Source organism: Papaver somniferum, chromosome 2 (genome assembly GCF_003573695.1).
Source record: "Papaver somniferum cultivar HN1 chromosome 2, ASM357369v1, whole genome shotgun sequence".
NCBI classification, from domain to species: Eukaryota; Viridiplantae; Streptophyta; class Magnoliopsida; order Ranunculales; family Papaveraceae; genus Papaver; species Papaver somniferum.
In genome coordinates this window covers 62362057-62382457 of record NC_039359.1, presented here as the reverse complement: position 1 = coordinate 62382457, position 20401 = coordinate 62362057, and the positions used below count along the sequence as shown (strand labels likewise).

The window sequence follows — 20401 nt, the reverse complement described above, 5'->3', positions numbered from 1 at the left end:
TTTCCCGTGTTTCATGCTATCTACTATCGTACAACATTCACAATTCCATGACTTCCCTGGGGTACTCATGTCACTTATATTCATAACCAAAAACATCAATATTCTAAAACAGTTCATTCCAAATACTAATCCAAAACCCTCAGGGGTAATACTTGTCTATCAACCCAAAAATCCAGAAAATCAAAACCATTAACCAAGCGCTTTGTTTTCCTTTCAAAAAAAAAAACAGTCACCTACCCGTACGTGCCTACTTTGCATAATAATGATTACCCGTCACTATTCATGAGGTAGCCGACGTTACTACGGTGATATTCGAAGAGGAATTGTTTATGACGAAGTGTTTCTATAAGTTTATGAAAGGCATACCTACGGCTAGGGTTTAAACCAGTTCAGAAGAACAATATTTCTACAGACTTATGGAAGGCATACCTATGGCTAAGGTTTGCACCAACACAAGAAAACAAGAAAACAAATTGAAAGAGAAACGCTGGAGTACATAGCTGGAATATGATTGCCCACTTTATTGCTACCGCGCTACCACTAACACCAGGACGTGAGAACAAAGATACGAGATAAAAAGTAGAGCCAACCCCTGTCATACGCATAACACTTTTGGAATTTGAATAAGGAAATGATTTCCTATTTAAGCTACGTATGGAAAGAGGCAACTGGGACCGCAAGAACAAGTCCGCGCCACTCCAAGCCAACAGTCCGCGCCATTCCCAGCCAACAGTCCGCGCCATACCAAATCCAAGCCAGCGTCCACGCCAATCCAGCGCCCATTTCAAGCCGATCCAGCGCTAACAACTTGCATCTTTCCTGCGCCAGCAGCTTGCATCCTTCAAGCGTTGCTCTTGAACACCCAGTAGAAGGGAATCAGCAATCTAATTTCATTACACTAAAAGATCAGGAACGACTTCTCCAAAATCGAAGCAAAGAAAAATCAGCAACCCCCCTGAGTTCACAAAGACTCTTTTCCCTGTCAAGAGATGCATGATTTCTGGGGACTTCGCCCGCAAAATCGTGCAGTCTATGGTGAAACATTTATGTGAGATTCTATATTTCCCCAAGGCGCAACGTCAAGGCATATTTGCATCCCTCAACCGCACTGCATCAGGGAAGCAACTGTTTCCAACCAGATAAGTAGTTCACAAACCCCAACCTCTCCTGGAAAGCACGATTGATAGATGGAACTGGGGACTCCTAACCATTGTTCGCTTGAAGGGTGTCTAGTTTGACAACACACTGATTAACGCACCCGCTCCGCTTCAACATCCTCCAGCAGCGAATCCGCTTCAACGATCACTCCGACAGCTTCTCCGCTTCAACGCTCGCTCCAGCAACCGCTCCGTTTCAGCGTTCTCTCTATAAGCTTCTCCAGGATCAAAAGACGAGGCTTCAGCGTTTGGATTCTTAAGTTTCAACATCTTCTCCAAGAGCCGAAGATGCTTCAACAATGCTTCATCCCGCAAAGGGTCGTACCACCATGCTCCCCATGTCAAGGATCATGATCACAGCCAACCAATCTTCGTAGTCATGGACAGTTTGCTCGCTTACGCATCCATCCAATCCTTTTACTTCCACGGATTCCCGTACAACTCCAGCCGATCCTTTTACTTCCACGGATGCCCATACAATTCCAGCCAACCTACTTTGTTACCACGACAATGTAGTCTCTTCTGATTACATCTGCTACCAAGAATTGTCGTCGCTCATTTGTTGATACCAGCCAGAGCTTCACCACAGCAGCAATCACTACAAAGATGGAAACATGTAAACTATACTTGAGGACTGAGGATATACACTGAATCCCTTCACTGTCAAAGCTCGGAAGACACAGTCAACCAAAAGGCCATAACCGCAACAAGGTCATCGACTCTTCAAGGGTGCGGTGCAAGAATATCATCACCTCTCTGTCTAGAAGACGCCTTCAACACTTTACGAGGCCGTGGAGGATCCCAAGCCTGCTCAAAGGAAAATAATTTCAGAAAATGAAGAAAAATATGATTGGGGACTTCTCTTCGCAGTCCATACGACCATCAAAGACTCATGAGATAACTCCAGAGACGCGGCTGAAGCATTTTCTTGAAGAAACATAGGGAGCCATGATAAACAACATAACTCTCTCATTTATACATCTTCGCTATCCAGAATATTTCGTCTTTGCGATATCCTGAGCATCCCATCATCACATCCAGAAGAGTACGATAAGATTGTATCAAATCACGTGGACGTGGATTCAAGGAGATGCAATGAAAATAGGATACACATGAGGACTACCAGCATGAGACGCTTTCACTCCCCTCAACCAGGTTATTTCTGATTTCAACATCATCACTGTCAAAGTTTCACGATCCACAAGAATTTCTCAACACGAAGCCGTACATGTACACAAAGACTTCAAGAGCACGCCACAAAGATACATTCACATATTCATCCATGCCATCGGATCAAACCGAAGTATAACTGGGGACTTCTTACCACATCTCATTCCATACGATAGTCCAAGATTCAAAAAATGGTTCGAAGGATGTCGCTTGGAACAAAGTCCTGGAAGATTTGATAGAAACACATCGGCAACGGAACATCTCCCTATTTCATCCGGGGGCGCAAGAAGTTTTCGACCATACAAGCATTCACATCACATCATCATCACGATCAGAAGGTCCAGGCAGAGAACAACCTAAAGCCGAGGATGGACCGACACCGCAACCACAATCTCAAAGATTAACCCTGACATGATCGTTGCCGAGAATATATTCCATCCGTCCCAAGAATGCAATGGAGTTTGAATCCACTAGAGAGACATTGCAGGGGAAAGCGCGGATACAAACGAGAAACAGAAAACAGAAGAAGGTCAATACCTCTTTTCATATGGACGAAGTTTCTAAAGTTTTGCACAGAATAAAGTTCCCTTCTTTCTCCATGAACGGGAACCGATGACTCGGCGCGACTATGCTACCACGGGCGCGCAATATCCCTCCTGAATTCTTCCTGAGTTTCACTGTCGGTCCGTTTACACTTCCTAAACAAGCTCAAAATCTAAATATTTCCTCGTAAGGAGATAGGAAATTCTTTTCCGGTCAGATGGAGGGGCGGACCCTCAAAATCCGAGTTCGTACGAGAATTCAACAACGATTTTAGTAAGGAGAGCTAATTAGGGTTTCGGAATCCCAAACCCTGATTTCGAAAAAGTTTCCAAGCGCCATCACTACCATTTGATAACCGAAGTTCTAACGTCATCACCATCGTTTGGTAGCCAAAGTTCTGAAACCAGTTTACACCATTCTGCGGACTGAAGACAGTTTCCACCATTCCGCTGATCGAAGCCAGTTTCCTCCATTCCAAGTCGAACAACGCCTGCGGCTCCTATTCCAAGCCGACAATCTACATCTCACCACTTCACGGTCTAGCCAGCAACACCACAAGTAGAATCTATGCAAGGCCGCCAACACGAGAATCACGAACTATCCTTACCTCTCGAAAAAGGTTAGTCGGGTCTTCTTGACCATCTTTTCACGACTTGTCATTTCGATTTTGTCCTCGCCTGTCACCATCTTATGCTTACCTCGCAACAATGCTCATGTTCCGAGCTAAGCAGGGGACTTAATGTTAATGGTGGTTTTTAGCTTAGGGTTAAAATCGTAAAACCTTACATCTGACATGACGTCACTAGGACCACACTAGTGGAAATGGAAGTTAAACTACTGTCAGGACATGAAGTAATATCACTAAAAACGACTGTGTCCATCAGCTGCATTCTAGAAGTGGTTTTTTCCAAAACGACTGTGTCTGGCAAAAGTTGAATTCTTTAAAAAAAACTACTTTCTTTAACAGTAGATCGACAAAAACTGACAGAAACAGTAGTTTTTTTAATGATATTTCATAAAAAAAAATTGATATTGATTCAGCTGAATCCAAAGCTGATTCAACTGAATCAAAAACTAAAAACGGGAATTAATTAATAATGACTTCGAGACTGAATATAATAGCGACTTTAAACTCATTTTGTATGGAATAGTGAATTTATTGAATAGTGAATTCAATTTATAATTTCAACTATCTCAAATCTTCAACTGTGTCAAAGTTAAACTTGGATTTACTACTTCCTACTTTCCCTGAAGAATCAATAGTTGCTGATATAGAACTTTTAGACGAAGACCTATTTCCCAAATCAGACCCAGAATGACCACCACCACTAGCACCATCTCTCCCACCACCAGGCGGAGAACAGAAATACCCATTATCAATTCCCTCCGTCGTCTCCTTCAACACCCCAGTCAGTAGGTTGCTGCGAAGCCTTAGGAATTTCATTTACTTTCCCACTGAACATGACTAAATTCTCTCAATACCACTACAAGGGAGTCTTTGTGTTCCACTCCATCACTGTTCCGAGTCCAGAACCACCTGCAACCATCCTTTGATAAAAAAAATGTATATATTTAGTGGGGAGTACAAATGGTTTCTCAATTAGGAGAAAAAATACGAATCTGATATCTTGACGATGTCTACCATGAGATAAACCCCAATATATTAAAATTAAGAAAATCTAACTAGCTTCTCGTAAAAAAACAATCATAAATGTCGTCTAAATGTGTACATTCATAACAATGGCACTACCTGTCGAATTTCCAAAGAAAAAACAAGGAATTCGGTGTGTTCAGGAAGAAGTTATCACTTATTGTAATTGATCTTCTGAGTAATATGAATGCCACTCTGTGGTCTTACTCCAATGTCTAGTCCTGTTAAGAGTAAACTGAGCAGTGTAGATGGCTGCAGCAGCTAACAGAGATGGTGGTAACCTAAGCATGTCATGATCAACCAAGGATAGCTCGATCAAGAAAAAGGAGAGAAGCTCAAGCTGGTTCAAAATGCAGAAAATATGTTAGTATCCAAGCTATAAAAATTCATAAAATACTATGGATCAACAGTTTAATCTGATGGAAGACTAACTATATAAACCTTCTTATCAGACTGAGCCGTTTTAAGGAATCTTTTCATAAATACATATGAAGTTGGAACTGACATATTGAATTTCAATGTATTTACTATCGATTTATCTTGCAAACATGTTTATGCAGTGTTGGAATCACAATGTCGAAACTGGGTAAAACTAAGGATGCTAAACATGTTTCTGCAGTGTTAGAATCACAATGTCGAAACTGGGAAAAAATAAACACACTTGATAAGAGATATATGACTTAGAAGTGAAACATTTACCATAGAAAGAACTTGCTTCCTTGTATAAGCCTTGTCAGAAATTAGAATAAGATCATCTACAACCGGTACTGAAACTTCCTCATACTTGCATGCTAAAAGCATGGCTATAATTCCGACCAACTGAAGTTTCTTTCATTCCACAGTTTGGTGGGATAAGAATCTGGCTATAATGTTAACCATAAGGAATGATGTCTCATCCATGAGCTCAAATTTATAATGCACCTGTCAAGATTCAAACCAAGAAGGATGCTTAGCATATTTTTTGTTTACCCTTTCTAGGAGATAGAAAATCATGTCAAAATTTCGTATACCTCGATTAAGCAATCAACTAGGATGACCCTCATCTTCTCATTGATGTCGGATTGTTGAACCATATAGTTGGGAGATACACAGCTAGAATTCTGCAAAACAGGCAAGGTTCAGTCAAGTTACCTCAGGCTCTACAAGTCTACCCTATCTTACTTTTGCATTCTTACTTTTGAAGTTTTGGGGATTTCAGCAATAAAGAAAGTAAAGGTAAAGTACACTCTCAATTGGAACAGTTAGGCAAAGCATTTGAATGTATTTAGATTGAAGAATGTCACTAAAGCAAGTAAGACTAGCACTTGATTCTCAAATGTGCACTTTGAGTAAATGGAGTATGTGCACTTTGAGTAAATGGTGTAGGAAAATCAGACAATGCAACACCAAAATTGAAACAAGTAAGAGTTGAAAACAGTGAGACTAACCTCAGTTTTCTTGTAGTGAGCATATATATCATCGATATAATCTAAAACTGCAAGTGTGTTCTTTGAGTCGCAACTATCAATATCCAGAATGAGTTCTTCAACAATATCCTCCATCTCAACTTCCTCTTCCTACAACATTACATTATAGAACTGTTAACACTGTTGCCACTACAAGAAAATAAGGAACAAACCCTTAACACAAAACACAAAGTCATCATACCATTAAGTCAATATCCTCGAAGATTTCGACTTCATCAATAATTGTTTCAGTGTGCTTCACAAACATTGGATCGGAGAAGGAACTATCTGCTCTATATTCATCTACATCTATAATGACCTTATTTGATACTTTTTCAATCATAATCGTTGATGAATTCTGTACTGGCTTCTTAGTTTCCTGCAAACATTTGAATAAACCTAAGGAAAACCAATCTATTTCGTATATCACATCTAAACAAAGAGATTATTGGGCAACATTTTGGTTCTAAGAGAAACGAATTACCACTTGACAAGGTTGGTTTTGGTTAGAAATTTGAGTAACAATCTTTCTTGTAATTGGTCTATGCACAGCAACGGAAGTATTTTTGTCACAGATCCCATGATTTCTATACAAAAAAACAATTTTCTGCTAACATCTTCTTAATGAAGGCTTTCTGTTATTTAACAGACAACAGAAAACACAAATCAATTATTACTTTCTCAAGCAATTTTCTTTAAATGAATCACAAGGAGCAAGATAAAATTCTCGTTTATTTTCAGCGTTCATGTGAAACATACCAAGTCATTGACTGCAACATCAAGGGAATACATGTATCCATGGACGCCATCACTTCCACCATGTCCTGATTTTTTTTTAAAAAAGTACATAATACATCAGAAATGACTAAATTATGCCATGAAACCTCTTCAAAACTATAAATCTAAAGAAATTGAGTGCTCCCACGTGATTACCAGCATCTACTCCATCTATGTACACAACGGGGCCAACTGATATTTGGATAACAAGACAACAGGGTGAGGTGTTCTTCTCTAGTTCCAACAGGGATGATGTCAAATAGTTAATTGCTTTATCAGGCTAATGGACCACCTGCAGCACATCAAGAGAGGCATCTCCCTCAAATGAGAAGTATGCAAATTACAGTATATGCACCACACTGCCACCACCCCTCTGGTGAATAGGATGCAAACTTCAAACATAACAGATAAATATGCCAAGAAAGCTTCAGTCCTACTGCACGAAGTGTGCGCTTCTAAAACCCCTGCATACTGCAATTTAGAGCAAGATTTATATTTTGTCTGTCATTCAGTCATGCAGAAAGCACCTGCTAACCCATCGGTACACCAGACAAACAACATAATAATAATAATAAAAGCTTTAAAAGCATCTACAGTTCCACAAAATGAGATATTAGCATTGTGATGACAAACACAGATGCAATTAACGTCCATCCTAATAAGAAATTATAAAGAAACTACATATAAAGAATTCCTAATATTATACACCCAAAAATCAAGCTAGCAAACTGAAATAGGATTATAAAGGCTTTGCTTACCCATGAAATGATCAAAAGCAAGGCGTTTTCGCCAATTTGAATGACTCATTAATGCTAATGCACACTTTATCATATTGATGTCCTGTATCAAGAATCCCATTACACAAATTTTCAAAACTATAACAAAAAACGCATCAAAAGCAAACTTTATACTTTTTTTTGATTTGATACGAGACTCACAATGGTGAATATGTCAACCACGAAACAATTGGAAAGCGGTGAACTAAGTATTGCGATAACTGATGCACCACAGAAACCATTTTAATCAAAGATGTAACAACACAAATTCCCAGCACAAGGATCCTAATTTAAAAACATAAGAAAACCCATATTTTTCAAATGGTATAATATGCATAATATTTCATAAACTAGCTGAAGTAATGATCTTACAAAGCAAAACCACAGGTTAAATCCTATCTTTATCAAACATGAGCATGTTGGTTAACCTTCTCATTTTTCTTTCATTAGCTCCACTTCTGTAAAAATCACACAAAACAAAAACAAATCAATAAAAAGTACAGTAAAAGACCTAAATCCAACATAAAAGAAGAACCAATTATGATCTTCTTCTTTTGTTTGCCTCCATTAGTTTTAGTTGGATTTGAAGATGGTGGTGGAGTTTTCTACTTCTTTAGTGCCTGAATACAAAGAGAATACACACCATCAATAAAACAAAACTAAGAAAAAGAAACCAATGGATTAAAAGTATGAAAAAATGCACAAACTGATAACGAATCAGAAAAGAGAACTGAGATGTAATCAAGCTTTTAGGTTTACTGAGATCGATTTCTTTTTCTTCTGAAATTTCAATTTGGAGATGGATAAGTTAATCGATTGAACTGAAACGATAAATAAAGATGATACTTACCTTTCAATTCAGTTTGCTTAGATGAATCTTGGTTTTCAGTTGGTGTTGATAAGCATCATCACCTCTTTTTCACCGATTCAGAATAAATCCTCAAGATCTAATGTTGTTATGATAGAGACGAAGAGGACGCAAAACCTAATACTAAAGTTTTGATAAAGAAAAAAATGAAGCGAAACAGACAGAGATAATTGATGGAAGAGGATAGATGCAGATGAGATAAAAGAGATAAGGTTTGATTTCTTTTTCTCTTTCCACAGAATAATCCAGCCCTCACAGTAGTTCTTGAATTCAGAATTTTTACAAAAATACCCCTCTAAAGAACAACTGTGTGAGAAACAGGTTTAAGTTTTCCATTTTTTTCCTAGAAAAACTACTGGGAGTCACGGCACCGTACATAACTACAGCCCAGCAACAGTAGTTTCTGTAAAACCGAGGAAGTGGTTAAAAATCCATTTTTCACTAGTGCCACTAGCGCATTTATTGAATCATTCAACACGCCTACGTAAGAATTACCAGGGTACCTTTTTTTTTACATATATATGTGTCATGTTCCACGGTAGAACCCTTAGTATTGACCGACATCACCTTCATACACCAAACCCTAAATTCTTACACCACCATGCCAATGGAAAACCATGCCATCCACGTCTCTACGCCAAGGCATGACAACCATACCAGACGCACCATCGTGCCAATGGCAAACCATGTCAGCCACGTCTCCGCGCCAAAGCATGACAACCATGCTAGCCGCGCCGCCGTGCCAGCCACATCTCCGCGCCAAGGCATGCCAACCATGCCAGCCGCATATGCCAGTTGCATGTCGTGCCAGCCACATCTCCGCGCCAAGGCATGCCAACCATGCCAGCCGCACCACCGTGCCAATGGCAAACCATGCCAGCCACGTCTCCGCGCCAAAGCATGCCAACCATGCTAGCCGCGCCGCCGTGCCAGCCACATCTCCGCGCCAAGTCATGCCAACCATGTCAGACGCACCACCGTGCCAATGGAAAACCATGCCAGCCACGTCTCCGCACCAAAGCATGCCAACCATGCCAGCCGCGCCACCGTGCCAATGGCAAGCCGTGCCAGCCACATCTCCGCGCCAAGGCATGTCAACCATGCCAGCCGCACCACCGTGCCAATGGAAAACCATGCCAGCCACGTCTCCGCGCCAAGGCATGCCAACCATGCCATCCGCACCACCGTGCCAATGGCAAACCATGCCATCCACGTCTCCGCCCCAAAGCATGCCAACCATGCCAGCCGCGCCAAAGCATGCCAACCATGCCAGCCACGTCTCTGCGCCAAGGCATGCCAACCATGCCAGTCGCACCACATGTGCCAACGACATGCCATGCCAGCCACACCTCCGCGCCAAGGCATGCCAACCATGCCAGCCGCGCCACGGTGCCAACCAAGATTCCATGCCGGCCCCGCTACATGTCGTTGGCTGCCAAAACGAAGGGTTACAACAATCAACGTCCACCCTTCCATCTGAGATGCAGATATTAGTCGTCCAAGGTCGCCAGCCAACGCATGGTAACCTTTGGCCCAACGCCAAAACCCTAGTTTTGGTCACACCTAAACCGCGCCAAGGCATGCCGACCATGCTACATGTGCCAATGGCATGCCGTGCCAGCCACCATGCCGCGCCTAAACCATACCATGCCGGCCTTCCCTTTACGGCTGCCAAAACGAAGGCGTGCGACAATCAACGGCTACCCTTCCATCTTAGATGCAAATCTTAGCCATCCAAGGTCGCTAGACAACGCATGGTAACCTTTGTCCCAACGCCAAAACCCTAGTTTTCGCCACGCCTAAACCGCGCCAAGGCATGCCGACCATGTCACATGTGCCAATGGCATGCCGTGTCAGCCACCTTGTCGCGCCTAAACCATACCATGTCAGCCTTCCCTTTACGGATGCGAAAACGTAGGCGTGCGACAATCAACGGCCACCCTTCCATCTTAGATGCAAATCTTAGCCGTCCAAGGTCACCAACCAACGCATGGTAACCTTTGGCCCAACGCCAAAACCCTAGTTTTGGCCACGCCTAAACCGCGCCAAGGCATGCCGACCATGCCACATGTGCCAATGGCATGCTGTGCCAGCCACCTTGTCGCGCCTAAACCATACCATGCGGGACTTCCCCTCGTGGCTTCCAAAATGAAGGCGTGCGACAATCAATGGCCACCCTTCCATCTTAGATGCAAATCTTAACCGTCCAAGGTCACCAACCAAAGCATGGTAACCTTTGGCCCAACACCAAAACCCTTGTTTTGGCCACTCCTAAACCGCGTCAAGGCATGCCGACCATGCCACATGTGCCAATGGCATGCCGTGCCATCCACCTTACCGCGCCTAAACCATACCATGCCGGCATTCCCCTCACGGCTTCCAAAACGAAGGTGTGGGACAATCAACGGCCACCCTTCCATCTTAGATGCAAATCTTAGCCGTCCAAGGTAACCAACCAACGCATGGTAACCTTTGGCCACGCTTAAACCGCGCCAAGGCATGCCGACCATGCCACATGTGCCAACGGCATGCCGTGCCAGCCACCTTGCTGCGCCTAAACCATACCATGTCGGCCTTCTCTTCACGGCTTCCAAAACGAAGGCTTGCAACAATCGACGGCCACATTTCCATCTAAGACGCAGATATTAGCCTCCCAAGGTTACCAGCTAACGCAGAGCAACCTTTTGGCTCGACAACCCTAGTTTTTGTCGCGCCCAAACAATGCCAAAACCCTAGCTTTTGGCCACGCCTAAACTAGGCCATATTAAAGCCAGGCCGTCCATGCTTTCATGCCACTGGCTACCAAATTAAGGGTCGCAATAATCAATACCCTTCCTCTCAAGATGCATAATCTCGACCGTCGAAGGTCACCACCAAGCCGGCAAGTCTCCCAAGCTCAACTTTCCAAATAACAGCAACATGCTACATGTTTTCCACGAAAACACTCGAGACATCAACACATGTCACAAACTGGGGGATGCTCATTGGGTATTGGTTTGGCGGTTTACAGCGTGCGGCGTACACTACGCCCGTTACAAGACAGTGTCATAAGGATGAGGCGGTTAGTAACAGGGAGTAATGGTAAAACGTTTTCTTTTATGGAACATCAATTCCAGGCGTTACCGGTTACCACCTCCTCCCATTACTCATCCGTTTTACATTTTTTACGAGACCAGAGTACGTTTCACTTCGACTTGTATAAATAGATCTTACCTATATCCACCAAACAACAAGTTCTGGTCAGGATCATACAACACTCAGAAAACTTTTGCTAACTTTCCCATCTGTTAGCTTCCCACTTTCTGATGCAATTCACGAAACAACTACTCTTCCAGGATCAACTATTCTGGTCTCAACACTCTCTTCGCTTCCCTCCCCAAAACCAACCCTTCTCCTCCTCTTTGTGACCGAAGCAAGTCTGGAACGACCATTTCTTGGTTTAGGACGGATTTGTACAGATTGATCTCTTGAATCTAAAGTACTCCCTTGCAGTACATTGTTTAGGGTTTAGATTCGTTTCTCACCCACACACCCGAAATTATCGAAACAGAAACCGTTTTCACCCTCAAACACCTGATTAGACTATATATTTTGTTGATTAGTGTGAGATATTTGAGTAAACTAAACAAATAGTTGAACTTCTTAAATTATAGTCATCTTCAACAACAGTAAAATTTTGTTGCTAGTAAGACGGTGGAAAGTTGGTTAACTTAATCTCATGTTTCCGTCATTTCTAATTAGTTTATATATGCTCTACTTAATTTAAAACTCAAGGACAGTCGCACTATTTAATTATTTAAATTAATCATTGAGGAGTGTGACTTTGTGCATCCTAGGGTGCACATTCCTCCCATCCTCATTGGAGGGACTTATCTGAGATAATGAACTCTATTTCTTTTATAATTTTGGTTAGAAAATTAAAAAAGATACACAGGTTTCGGGATTAATTTCTCTCTCTCTTCTTCTTCTATCTTCTATAATTTTCAGTTTTCTCAATCTCCCATGAATCTTCTTCATTAATATCGAAATACTAATGATCACTGAAAATATTTTTGTTTAAAAACAAATCTTGATTTTTTTTCTTTTTATAAGAATGGAATGGATCCTGAACTCGATACTTCCATATCAAAAAGTTATCAAAAATGGATCTTGAGTTCCATGTGAAAGAGCTATTAAATTTCTTTAAAAATGGATCATGTGTACCTTCTTCATTAACAATAAAAAATATTCCCATTATAAATCTTGAGTTCCGATTCAAAATAAATCTTGAGGTATATTTTATTTAAAGAGTTGTAAATCAGTTCATTTGTATAAAATCATTGAATAATATTGTCTTATGAGGTTTCCACCTCAATCAGAAGTTTGTGATTTAATAAAACTGCTGATAATTTTCAATTTTGAATCTTGATCACAAGTATTTTGAGTTTGCCAATTTTATTTCGATTTAATCTGACACAACATTTATTCGTTTTCGTATGTTTAAAAAAAATAAAAATCCGACATCACTGGATCTGATAACAGCGCCAATTTCCCAAGGCTCCTTACTCTTTACTCGTCAGTTGGATTGGCTACACAGATCGAAGACTGGTATTGTGATTGGGGCTCATCATGGTTTGTTAAATACAAATTTGCATGGCCTCATTTCCGTTTTGTCCTTGGCCCAAGTTAATGTTGTTTTTTTTATAAATGAGATTCTCATTTCTTATGATAAAAAGGTTCATGATACAATAGTGATATTATGGACAAGAACTAGAGATAAGACAAGAAATGGAAATAAGTTGGGGATTAGTTTTAAACTTATGATCGATCTGGTTCGTGGCATGATTAGATTGTATATTTCGTTGATTAATATGAGATATTGGGATAAACTAAGCAAATAGTTGGATATTTTAAACCTTAATCATCCTTATCTACTTTTAGAGTCTTATTTGTTGCCTAAATAGAGGAAATATTGAGATTAATCGAGAAGCAACGTAATGAATTTATACAAGTTCTAATTTAAGATAAAAGGACCCTAGAGGAAACAAGAAAGTTTCGGTTAGTTAAAGTTTGAGTAAAATACGTTCAATAAACTATAATAATACTTTTGTTGTTAGATTTCAAATGTAAATTGATATATAGAATCAAGTTAAAATCAGATGTAACTATTGATAGACAACTTTAAACTGGCGGCTAAAGGGTGTAATCATCAAGACGAGGTCGATTATATTGAAACATTAAATTATGTGGTTATTTCGACAACAGTGAGGGTAGTTTTAATTTTATCTATAATTCTTAGAGTATAAAGCAGTTAGATGTGTTTAATGTCGTTTTACATGGTTATTTAGATGAAGGTATATATATGATTCAACCTCGGGATTTATCAATCCAGATTATTATGATTATGTCAGTCATGTGAAGAAAAATTTAGATGGGTTGACACAGGCCCCAGGGGCTTGGGTTGGTAAATTTGGTAATTTTTTGTTGAAATATTGCTTTATCAGGCCAATTTGTGACTATTCAATATTCATCGCATAACTGATTTTGATACGTTTTGGTTCTTCTTTTATATGTTGATGATATCATTATTAATGTTAATTCATATTTACTTATAAATAAATTAGTTCAAGAGCCGAGTGCTGAGTTTTCTACGAAAGAGTTAGTGATCCGAGTTATTTCTTGGGTGTAGAAGTGGTAAGGGATTCAGATTTTATCTTATTGACATAGAAGAATTAAACATTAGAATTGTTGACAAAAACTAATATGCTTGATTATAAACCATGTAACGCTCATGTTGCTAAAAATGCTAGAGCTTCTACGCACGATGTACTTTGTTAGACAATGCTACAGTATAGGGAACAGTTGTAGGTTGTCTTCATAACCTAACTGTCACAAGACCATATACCTAGTAGCAAGATGAAAGGAAAAAGTTTATCATCTGTAATCCTTCCTAGGAGTCTCAGTCGTAAGGTTTTCAAGTTTATCATTGAAAAGGATGATGTTGATTATAAGAAAAATGATTATCAAGAATTTGTTGTTAGAATTGTATCAATGGGTCATCTTCCCCTCCCCCAGTCTTTTGTTAATGTCTTTTTTGTTACAGGGTACAAGATGAAAGTTGGATATAAATATTTAATAAATTTTAAAGACCAAACCCTTACATCCGAATATACGAGTATTCCTATGTTAGTGTTGTTTCTTTCAAATACGAGATTTGATTCACTTCTTACTTATTATTCGACTCATTTCTTACTTATAATACGAGTCATAAGACCAATTTGATGATATTAATAGAAAATGGTTAATGACATATTAGTGACTTTGTAGATAAGAACCAGAAGTATATAAGTTCTCCGATGTATTCTTGTGTGTGCTAATTAGCTAATAAATGGTGGTGATTTTAGGCATATTACCTGCTGCATTGTATCTAAGGTTCAAATTTATAAACGGACAGGTTGTAGGCTGATTAGTTATATATTTTGTTGACTAATTAGAGATATTGGAGTAAACTAAGCAAACAATTGAATTTCTTAAACTATAATCATTCTTAAAAATCAGAGAGTTATCATGATCGCAAAGTAATGGAAAGTTGGTTTACTTAATCTTTTTATTCCGTCACGCTGGTATGTCGAATAATGAGTTTATACAAGATCTAATTTAACGCACAAGGACGATCCGAATATGAAATTATTTAATGTAATTTTTGAATTTTCTTTTGTTTGTTCGTTCATTTGTCTCTTTTTCTTCTTTCGTGTTATAAAAATAGAAAAGAATAAAATAAAACTATATAGTACTCAATAAATTTGAATAAAAGATGGAAAGATGTATCGCAGGACTTCATCCGAAAAATACAAACAAAATATAAGTGACTGGAAGACCGAAAAAAAAGTTAATTCTATGCCTTAACCTTTGTTTTTCCTCCATCCTCACTCACGTTAATACATTATAATCAAGTTTTCAGCAACTTAGAAAAATTTCGGATGTTGTTTTATTTAGGGAAATTACAATAGGTTGGGGTGCTAGTAACTTCATTTTTGTTTACCACTTAAATAAAAAACCTGCATTCTTGAGTATAAATTTCTTGTAGAATAAACATTTACAGATGTTATGTGTATGCATTTATGTATATTATAAATTTTTTATTTTTATTTTCCTAGCTCCGATACTATTGGCTTTGATAACTGCACCAATAACCCAAGACTCCTTACCCGTTGATTGGTATGGCTACAAAGATAGAGGATTGATATTGCGATAGGGGCTCGTTATGTTTGGTTAAATGCAAGTTTTCATGCCTCATTTCCGTTTCATCTTAGGCCACGTTAATGTTGTTTTTTTTTTTTAAATGAGACTCTCTTTTCTTATGATAAGAGGAAGTTGATGAAATGAAGAGAAAAAGGTTCATATGATGATACTTTAGTGATATTGTGGTCAAGGACCGAGGTATATACATTAATTTCCTAAATTTGCGCCGCGTGTATTCTTGTTTGTGTTCTTTAACTAATAAAAGTTGGTGATTCTAGATAAATTAGCTGCTACGTTATCTTAGTTTTAACGAAAAATTAGTCATTTGTTCAAATATTTTTAAAACATGGTTCTAATGGACGAGTAAAAATTATTATGGGTGAAATGGACAAAAAAAATAGCAATGATAAAACTGGATTCATCCTGGCTTAAACTAAAAAAATAGCGAGGATGAAACTGGATGCATCCTGATATAAATTAAAAATAAGAGAAAGTATTTGAAAATGGGTAGGATGAAACTGTTTACATCCTGGCTACTTTAACATTTTTGTCCATTAAAACAGTATAAAAACTTAGATGTCTTTTTCACCCAAAAATTATTTATTTTAGTCTTTTTAACCAATTTTGGGTAGTTTTAAACTTATGATCGAAAGGGTTGTGGCATGATAGACCACATATTTGTTAATTAATATGAGATATAGGGGTAAACTAAGCAAGTAGTTGGATTTTTTGAATCTTAATCATCGTGGAATCTTATTTGTTTAAAAAATCTATTCTATTATGTAAAGGGAACTACCCTTAGCTGAAGCTGCAATTTTTTATTCCCATTTTGCCCCTACTTTTATTTGCTCCGGTCAAAAATGGAAATATTACTTAAGGGCAAAATTGTAACTGTAAAGCTAAAAAAATATTTTTCTCATTTTTGAATTTAGAAACATACGTAACAATATTATCCGGGGGTGAAACGGTGACTATAATGCTGAAAATTGAAAAAGATCGAATCAGATCAAGTTTTCACCATTTTTAACTCAAATGCAATCCAATAAAAAAAGAATTGATTCTGTAACTCCAGAAATGAAATCATAAATTACATGACAAAACGGCCGATGAAGGAGATTTATCCATCAGTAAAGAGACAGAAGAACGATGAGTTAAGTAAAAGAATAAAGAAGCCTTAGAAATAGAAAAATTTGATGAAAATTACAACGGTATCAAATCAGTGTAATGTTTGGTAATAACTTCGGACTAATAGAGGAAAATGGTGGTGACAGAGAGTTGGTCAAAGAGTAAATGAGAGAGAAGTAGTTCATGTGGTGGTGCGGCCATGGAGGCAAAGGAGAGTAGAAATGAGGTTGTTGGGTAAGCATTGGATTTAGAGATTTTGTGGAGAAAAAATAAATAAATAGAAAGTACCATAATACCCATCAACCATTTGACCGTCCTACTATCCTAGGCATCCTTCACATCACATCTATATTGCTAGGTGTTGGTTTTACGGTGCACTAGAGTTCTCTGTATAACAATACAGTTTTTTTGATCGACGTGGTTAATCGGAGCTTCTGGTTGATTCTGGCCCCACCATTTTTTATTTTTATGGCAATTGTAAAAAATTCTGGAAATAAAATTCAAGAAGGTATATTTTTTCCCACAACGTATTTTATAGACAATCATATTTAATAAAAATTATTTCCGAAAACAGCTAAATCTTGAGAAAGTCGTATAAAATTACCAAAAATATATTGAAAAATTAATCATAATAATTTTATTTTAATTTAGTCTAGCAAACAAATTAAAATAAAATCACATAAAAATATGAATTATTAATCATGATTTCATCACAAATTAAATCAATCATACAAAAAAGAAAATCCAATGTCCATTGTTCAATTACATTTATTTCAATGAAACTAATTTTAATTATAGTTCTAAACTACTCATAATTAAATAAATTCTAATTCTAATTGCAATTTACAATTACAACTCCAAATGAAATTACAAAAACAATTCAACAATGAAGCTAAATCATGATTGAACCAAATATGAGTCAATATCCCAAATTAACAATAAAAATGTTTAATTAGAGTCGTGGATACATACCAATAATTCGAATTTTCCTCCCCTTTGCTAAAACATTTAATTGTTGGTCCTGTAGAATATTAAAGATACAAAATAATTAATAGAAAATCGTGATGATCAATACATGATATCAAACAAAAAGTTTAGAATAGAAAAACAAAAGCTTTAGTAGAAAAATGCGATAATAATAATGATTTTAACATTAATTTTATTCATTCCGTAAATACAAACCAAAAATAATTCCACTATGAGATGTAGAATATGCCAAATACTATCTTTTAGACACAAAAATTGCAACAAGTACATGCAAGTATCCAAAAATAGTGGCTATCCGAAGTATAAAACTACAAAAAAAGAAATTGCACATAAGTGCGGAAATAATATTTTTTCTTCCGAATATCCTGATTTTATTATTATACTTTTTATTATTGCTTATTCAAAAAAATATTAAATTAAATGCACTAATAAAGATACTTTCAATTACAATTGGCAAAAAATATACTTCAATAGGTAAATTTGTGGTTTTCTTTGCTTGAGGTTGCCAAAAATATTACAATAGATGGATATAATCGGGAAAAATGCAGATATTTCTTAATATTATGTTCAAAATAAAAAGGAAATTCCAGATAATTTTAGATATTAATTAATATTATATCAAAAATAAAATCATTTTATTTTTGGGTCCGGTGTCTCTATATAAAGCAATCAAACAAACTCAAACTCCATTTTTAGCCAAACCCTTTTGTTTCCACATTGCTTTTTAAAATTTTGTTGTTATTTCTTTTCTTTTTCCTGCGATTTAGGATTTTTTGTGATATTTGTCATTTTGTTTTGTAGGTATCCTCGATCATGCACCTGTTGCAGTTGTTCCAAAAGAAGCAACATCAAGGTATACCCTTATTAATTCTTGCAAATATTTTTGCGATATCAAACCAAACACCATATGTTTTGGGCGTAAAACGTGTTTTGCTCTTGTGATTGTTTATTTAGGTTGTTATTTATTCACATATTTCTAAATCATCAGGAAATTAAGGTTTTTTGATAAATTTTATTATGGATCGTGTATATATGATTGTTGTTTGTTTATTTTCCATTTTTATGTTATTACAGGTAACTAAATAGATCTTGGTTGATGTAAGAAAGAAAGAAGTAGCAGTGAAGAAGACTCATCTATTATGGTTGCAAAATTTAGTTTTCCCTTTTATAGTTATATATCTAGCATATACATTATCTCCGTGCGATAATGGCTGGTAATATATATACATAAATACATATTCTTCTCATCTATTATTTTGTTATGTTTTAATAATTTTACGATGATAAAAATATGAAGTCATCCTCTTTTTTTTTTTTTTTGCAATTCTTGATGATATTTTCAGCGTGTGGAGGACCAAGGGTATAATTTAAGTTGGATTCCATTTGGTGCTAAGTTTTTGTATGTTAACCGGATCATCTACGGCTATGGCGGTTAGTCGGGCTGTTTTTTCTTTCCCTGGTATATGCTTAATTAGTTATTTGTTTAATGTTTTGTATCATCTATGTTTGTTGGAAATTTAATTAATAATGACAAAAATGGAACTATAGTATTGGTTGAGTTTGTAGAGGGGCATGTATTTGAGTTTGTAGAGTGACGCATTTGCATACTCGTGATTGACTTTTGGAGGGACGCAGTGTGCGTGGTGTTTTTGTTCTTCACTTCCACTCATAAGAAAATCCATCATTTTCTTTTGAAAATAAGAATTTGTAGCTGTATTTTTTTTCTTTACATATAATTAGATTGAAAAAAAAAAGACCATGCAAGCGGTTGCATCTAAATCCCCCCACCCCACCACACACAAACAAAAAAAAAAAAAAATCTAACTTGCAGGACAGGGTATCTCAAGAGAAACAAAAACTTGAGACACCACAACCAAATACAAAAACAAAATGCAAGTCCACAAATTAACGCTAGACATGAGAAAAAGAATCACATTAGATTTCCACAATGTTAATCTCCTTGTGATTATCTGCAAGATTATTAAAAATATCTTGACCCTCTTCCTTTGAAGAGGGAACTATTCTCATTGCAGAGAGAGATTCCATTAGGCCTGCAGAAGAAACCTTATAAGAATATTTATAGTTTTTAACGTACTAACTGCAATTACACTTTCAGTTAGTATTAAAAGAAAATACAAAATTTATATCGATGATTAAAAGAAAATATTTGATTTGTGGATGTCACACATGAGTCAAGAAATATTCTTTCGAGGGATCTTTTAATCCTATATAGATAAAATAATACAACATCATTAGGAGTAAAAATCACCAGAAAATAAAATTTGCAGAGAGGATAAAAAAAACAGACGGCGAAAGGATTCTCAACCCCACAAATTAGGAAAGCTGTTTCGTCAACTTTATCAGGAAAAATGAAATTTAGGAAGTTGCATTTTTTGTCTAAGATGGAATCTGATAGGTATATACTTTTTGGACGTCTAGAAGATACTCAAAATTGGAAAATAAATACTCAACCAAGATATAATTATCCAAAAATAATATTTACTTACTTAGTGGTGGAAATAAAATATTACATAAATTAGGTAAATTCTGATTTTTATAGTCTGAACTTGCCAAATGTAATCAAAAGTACACAATATGGGAAAAAGAACAGTTAGCCAAAAATAAATAAAAAATCCCAAATATATTTAGATATTGATTAGTATTCATTTCAAAACAAAATC

The 20401-nt window shown here is 37.1% G+C and overlaps 1 protein-coding gene and 1 long non-coding RNA gene across 3 annotated transcripts; both read right to left on the bottom strand.

Moving 5' to 3' along the window:
* Positions 1-4110: 4110 nt before the first annotated feature.
* On the bottom strand, positions 4111-6595 carry LOC113353410 (cyclin-B2-4-like). Of its 2 annotated transcripts, XM_026597015.1 has the most exons (7): positions 6451-6595; positions 6169-6345; positions 5949-6077; positions 5532-5621; positions 5221-5442; positions 4621-4861; positions 4111-4418 (listed from the first exon to the last, which is right to left on the bottom strand). In XM_026597015.1, the coding sequence occupies exons 2-5, from the start codon at positions 6307-6309 to the stop codon at positions 5353-5355; spliced, it is 450 nt and encodes a 149-aa protein (XP_026452800.1). In that variant the 5' UTR covers positions 6310-6345; positions 6451-6595; the 3' UTR covers positions 4111-4418; positions 4621-4861; positions 5221-5352. The 2 variants fall into 2 exon arrangements, 1 of the variants encoding a protein (XP_026452800.1); XR_003361273.1 differs by lacking the exons at positions 5221-5442; positions 5532-5621; positions 5949-6077; positions 6169-6345; positions 6451-6595 and adding an exon at positions 4963-5033.
* Positions 6596-6725: 130 nt separating this feature from the next.
* LOC113353411 lies at positions 6726-8498 on the bottom strand. Its single transcript, XR_003361274.1, has 5 exons — positions 8370-8498; positions 7892-8139; positions 7502-7583; positions 6900-7035; positions 6726-6790 (listed from the first exon to the last, which is right to left on the bottom strand). It is a non-coding gene; the product is annotated as an uncharacterized LOC113353411 (long non-coding RNA).
* Positions 8499-20401: the final 11903 nt, after the last annotated feature.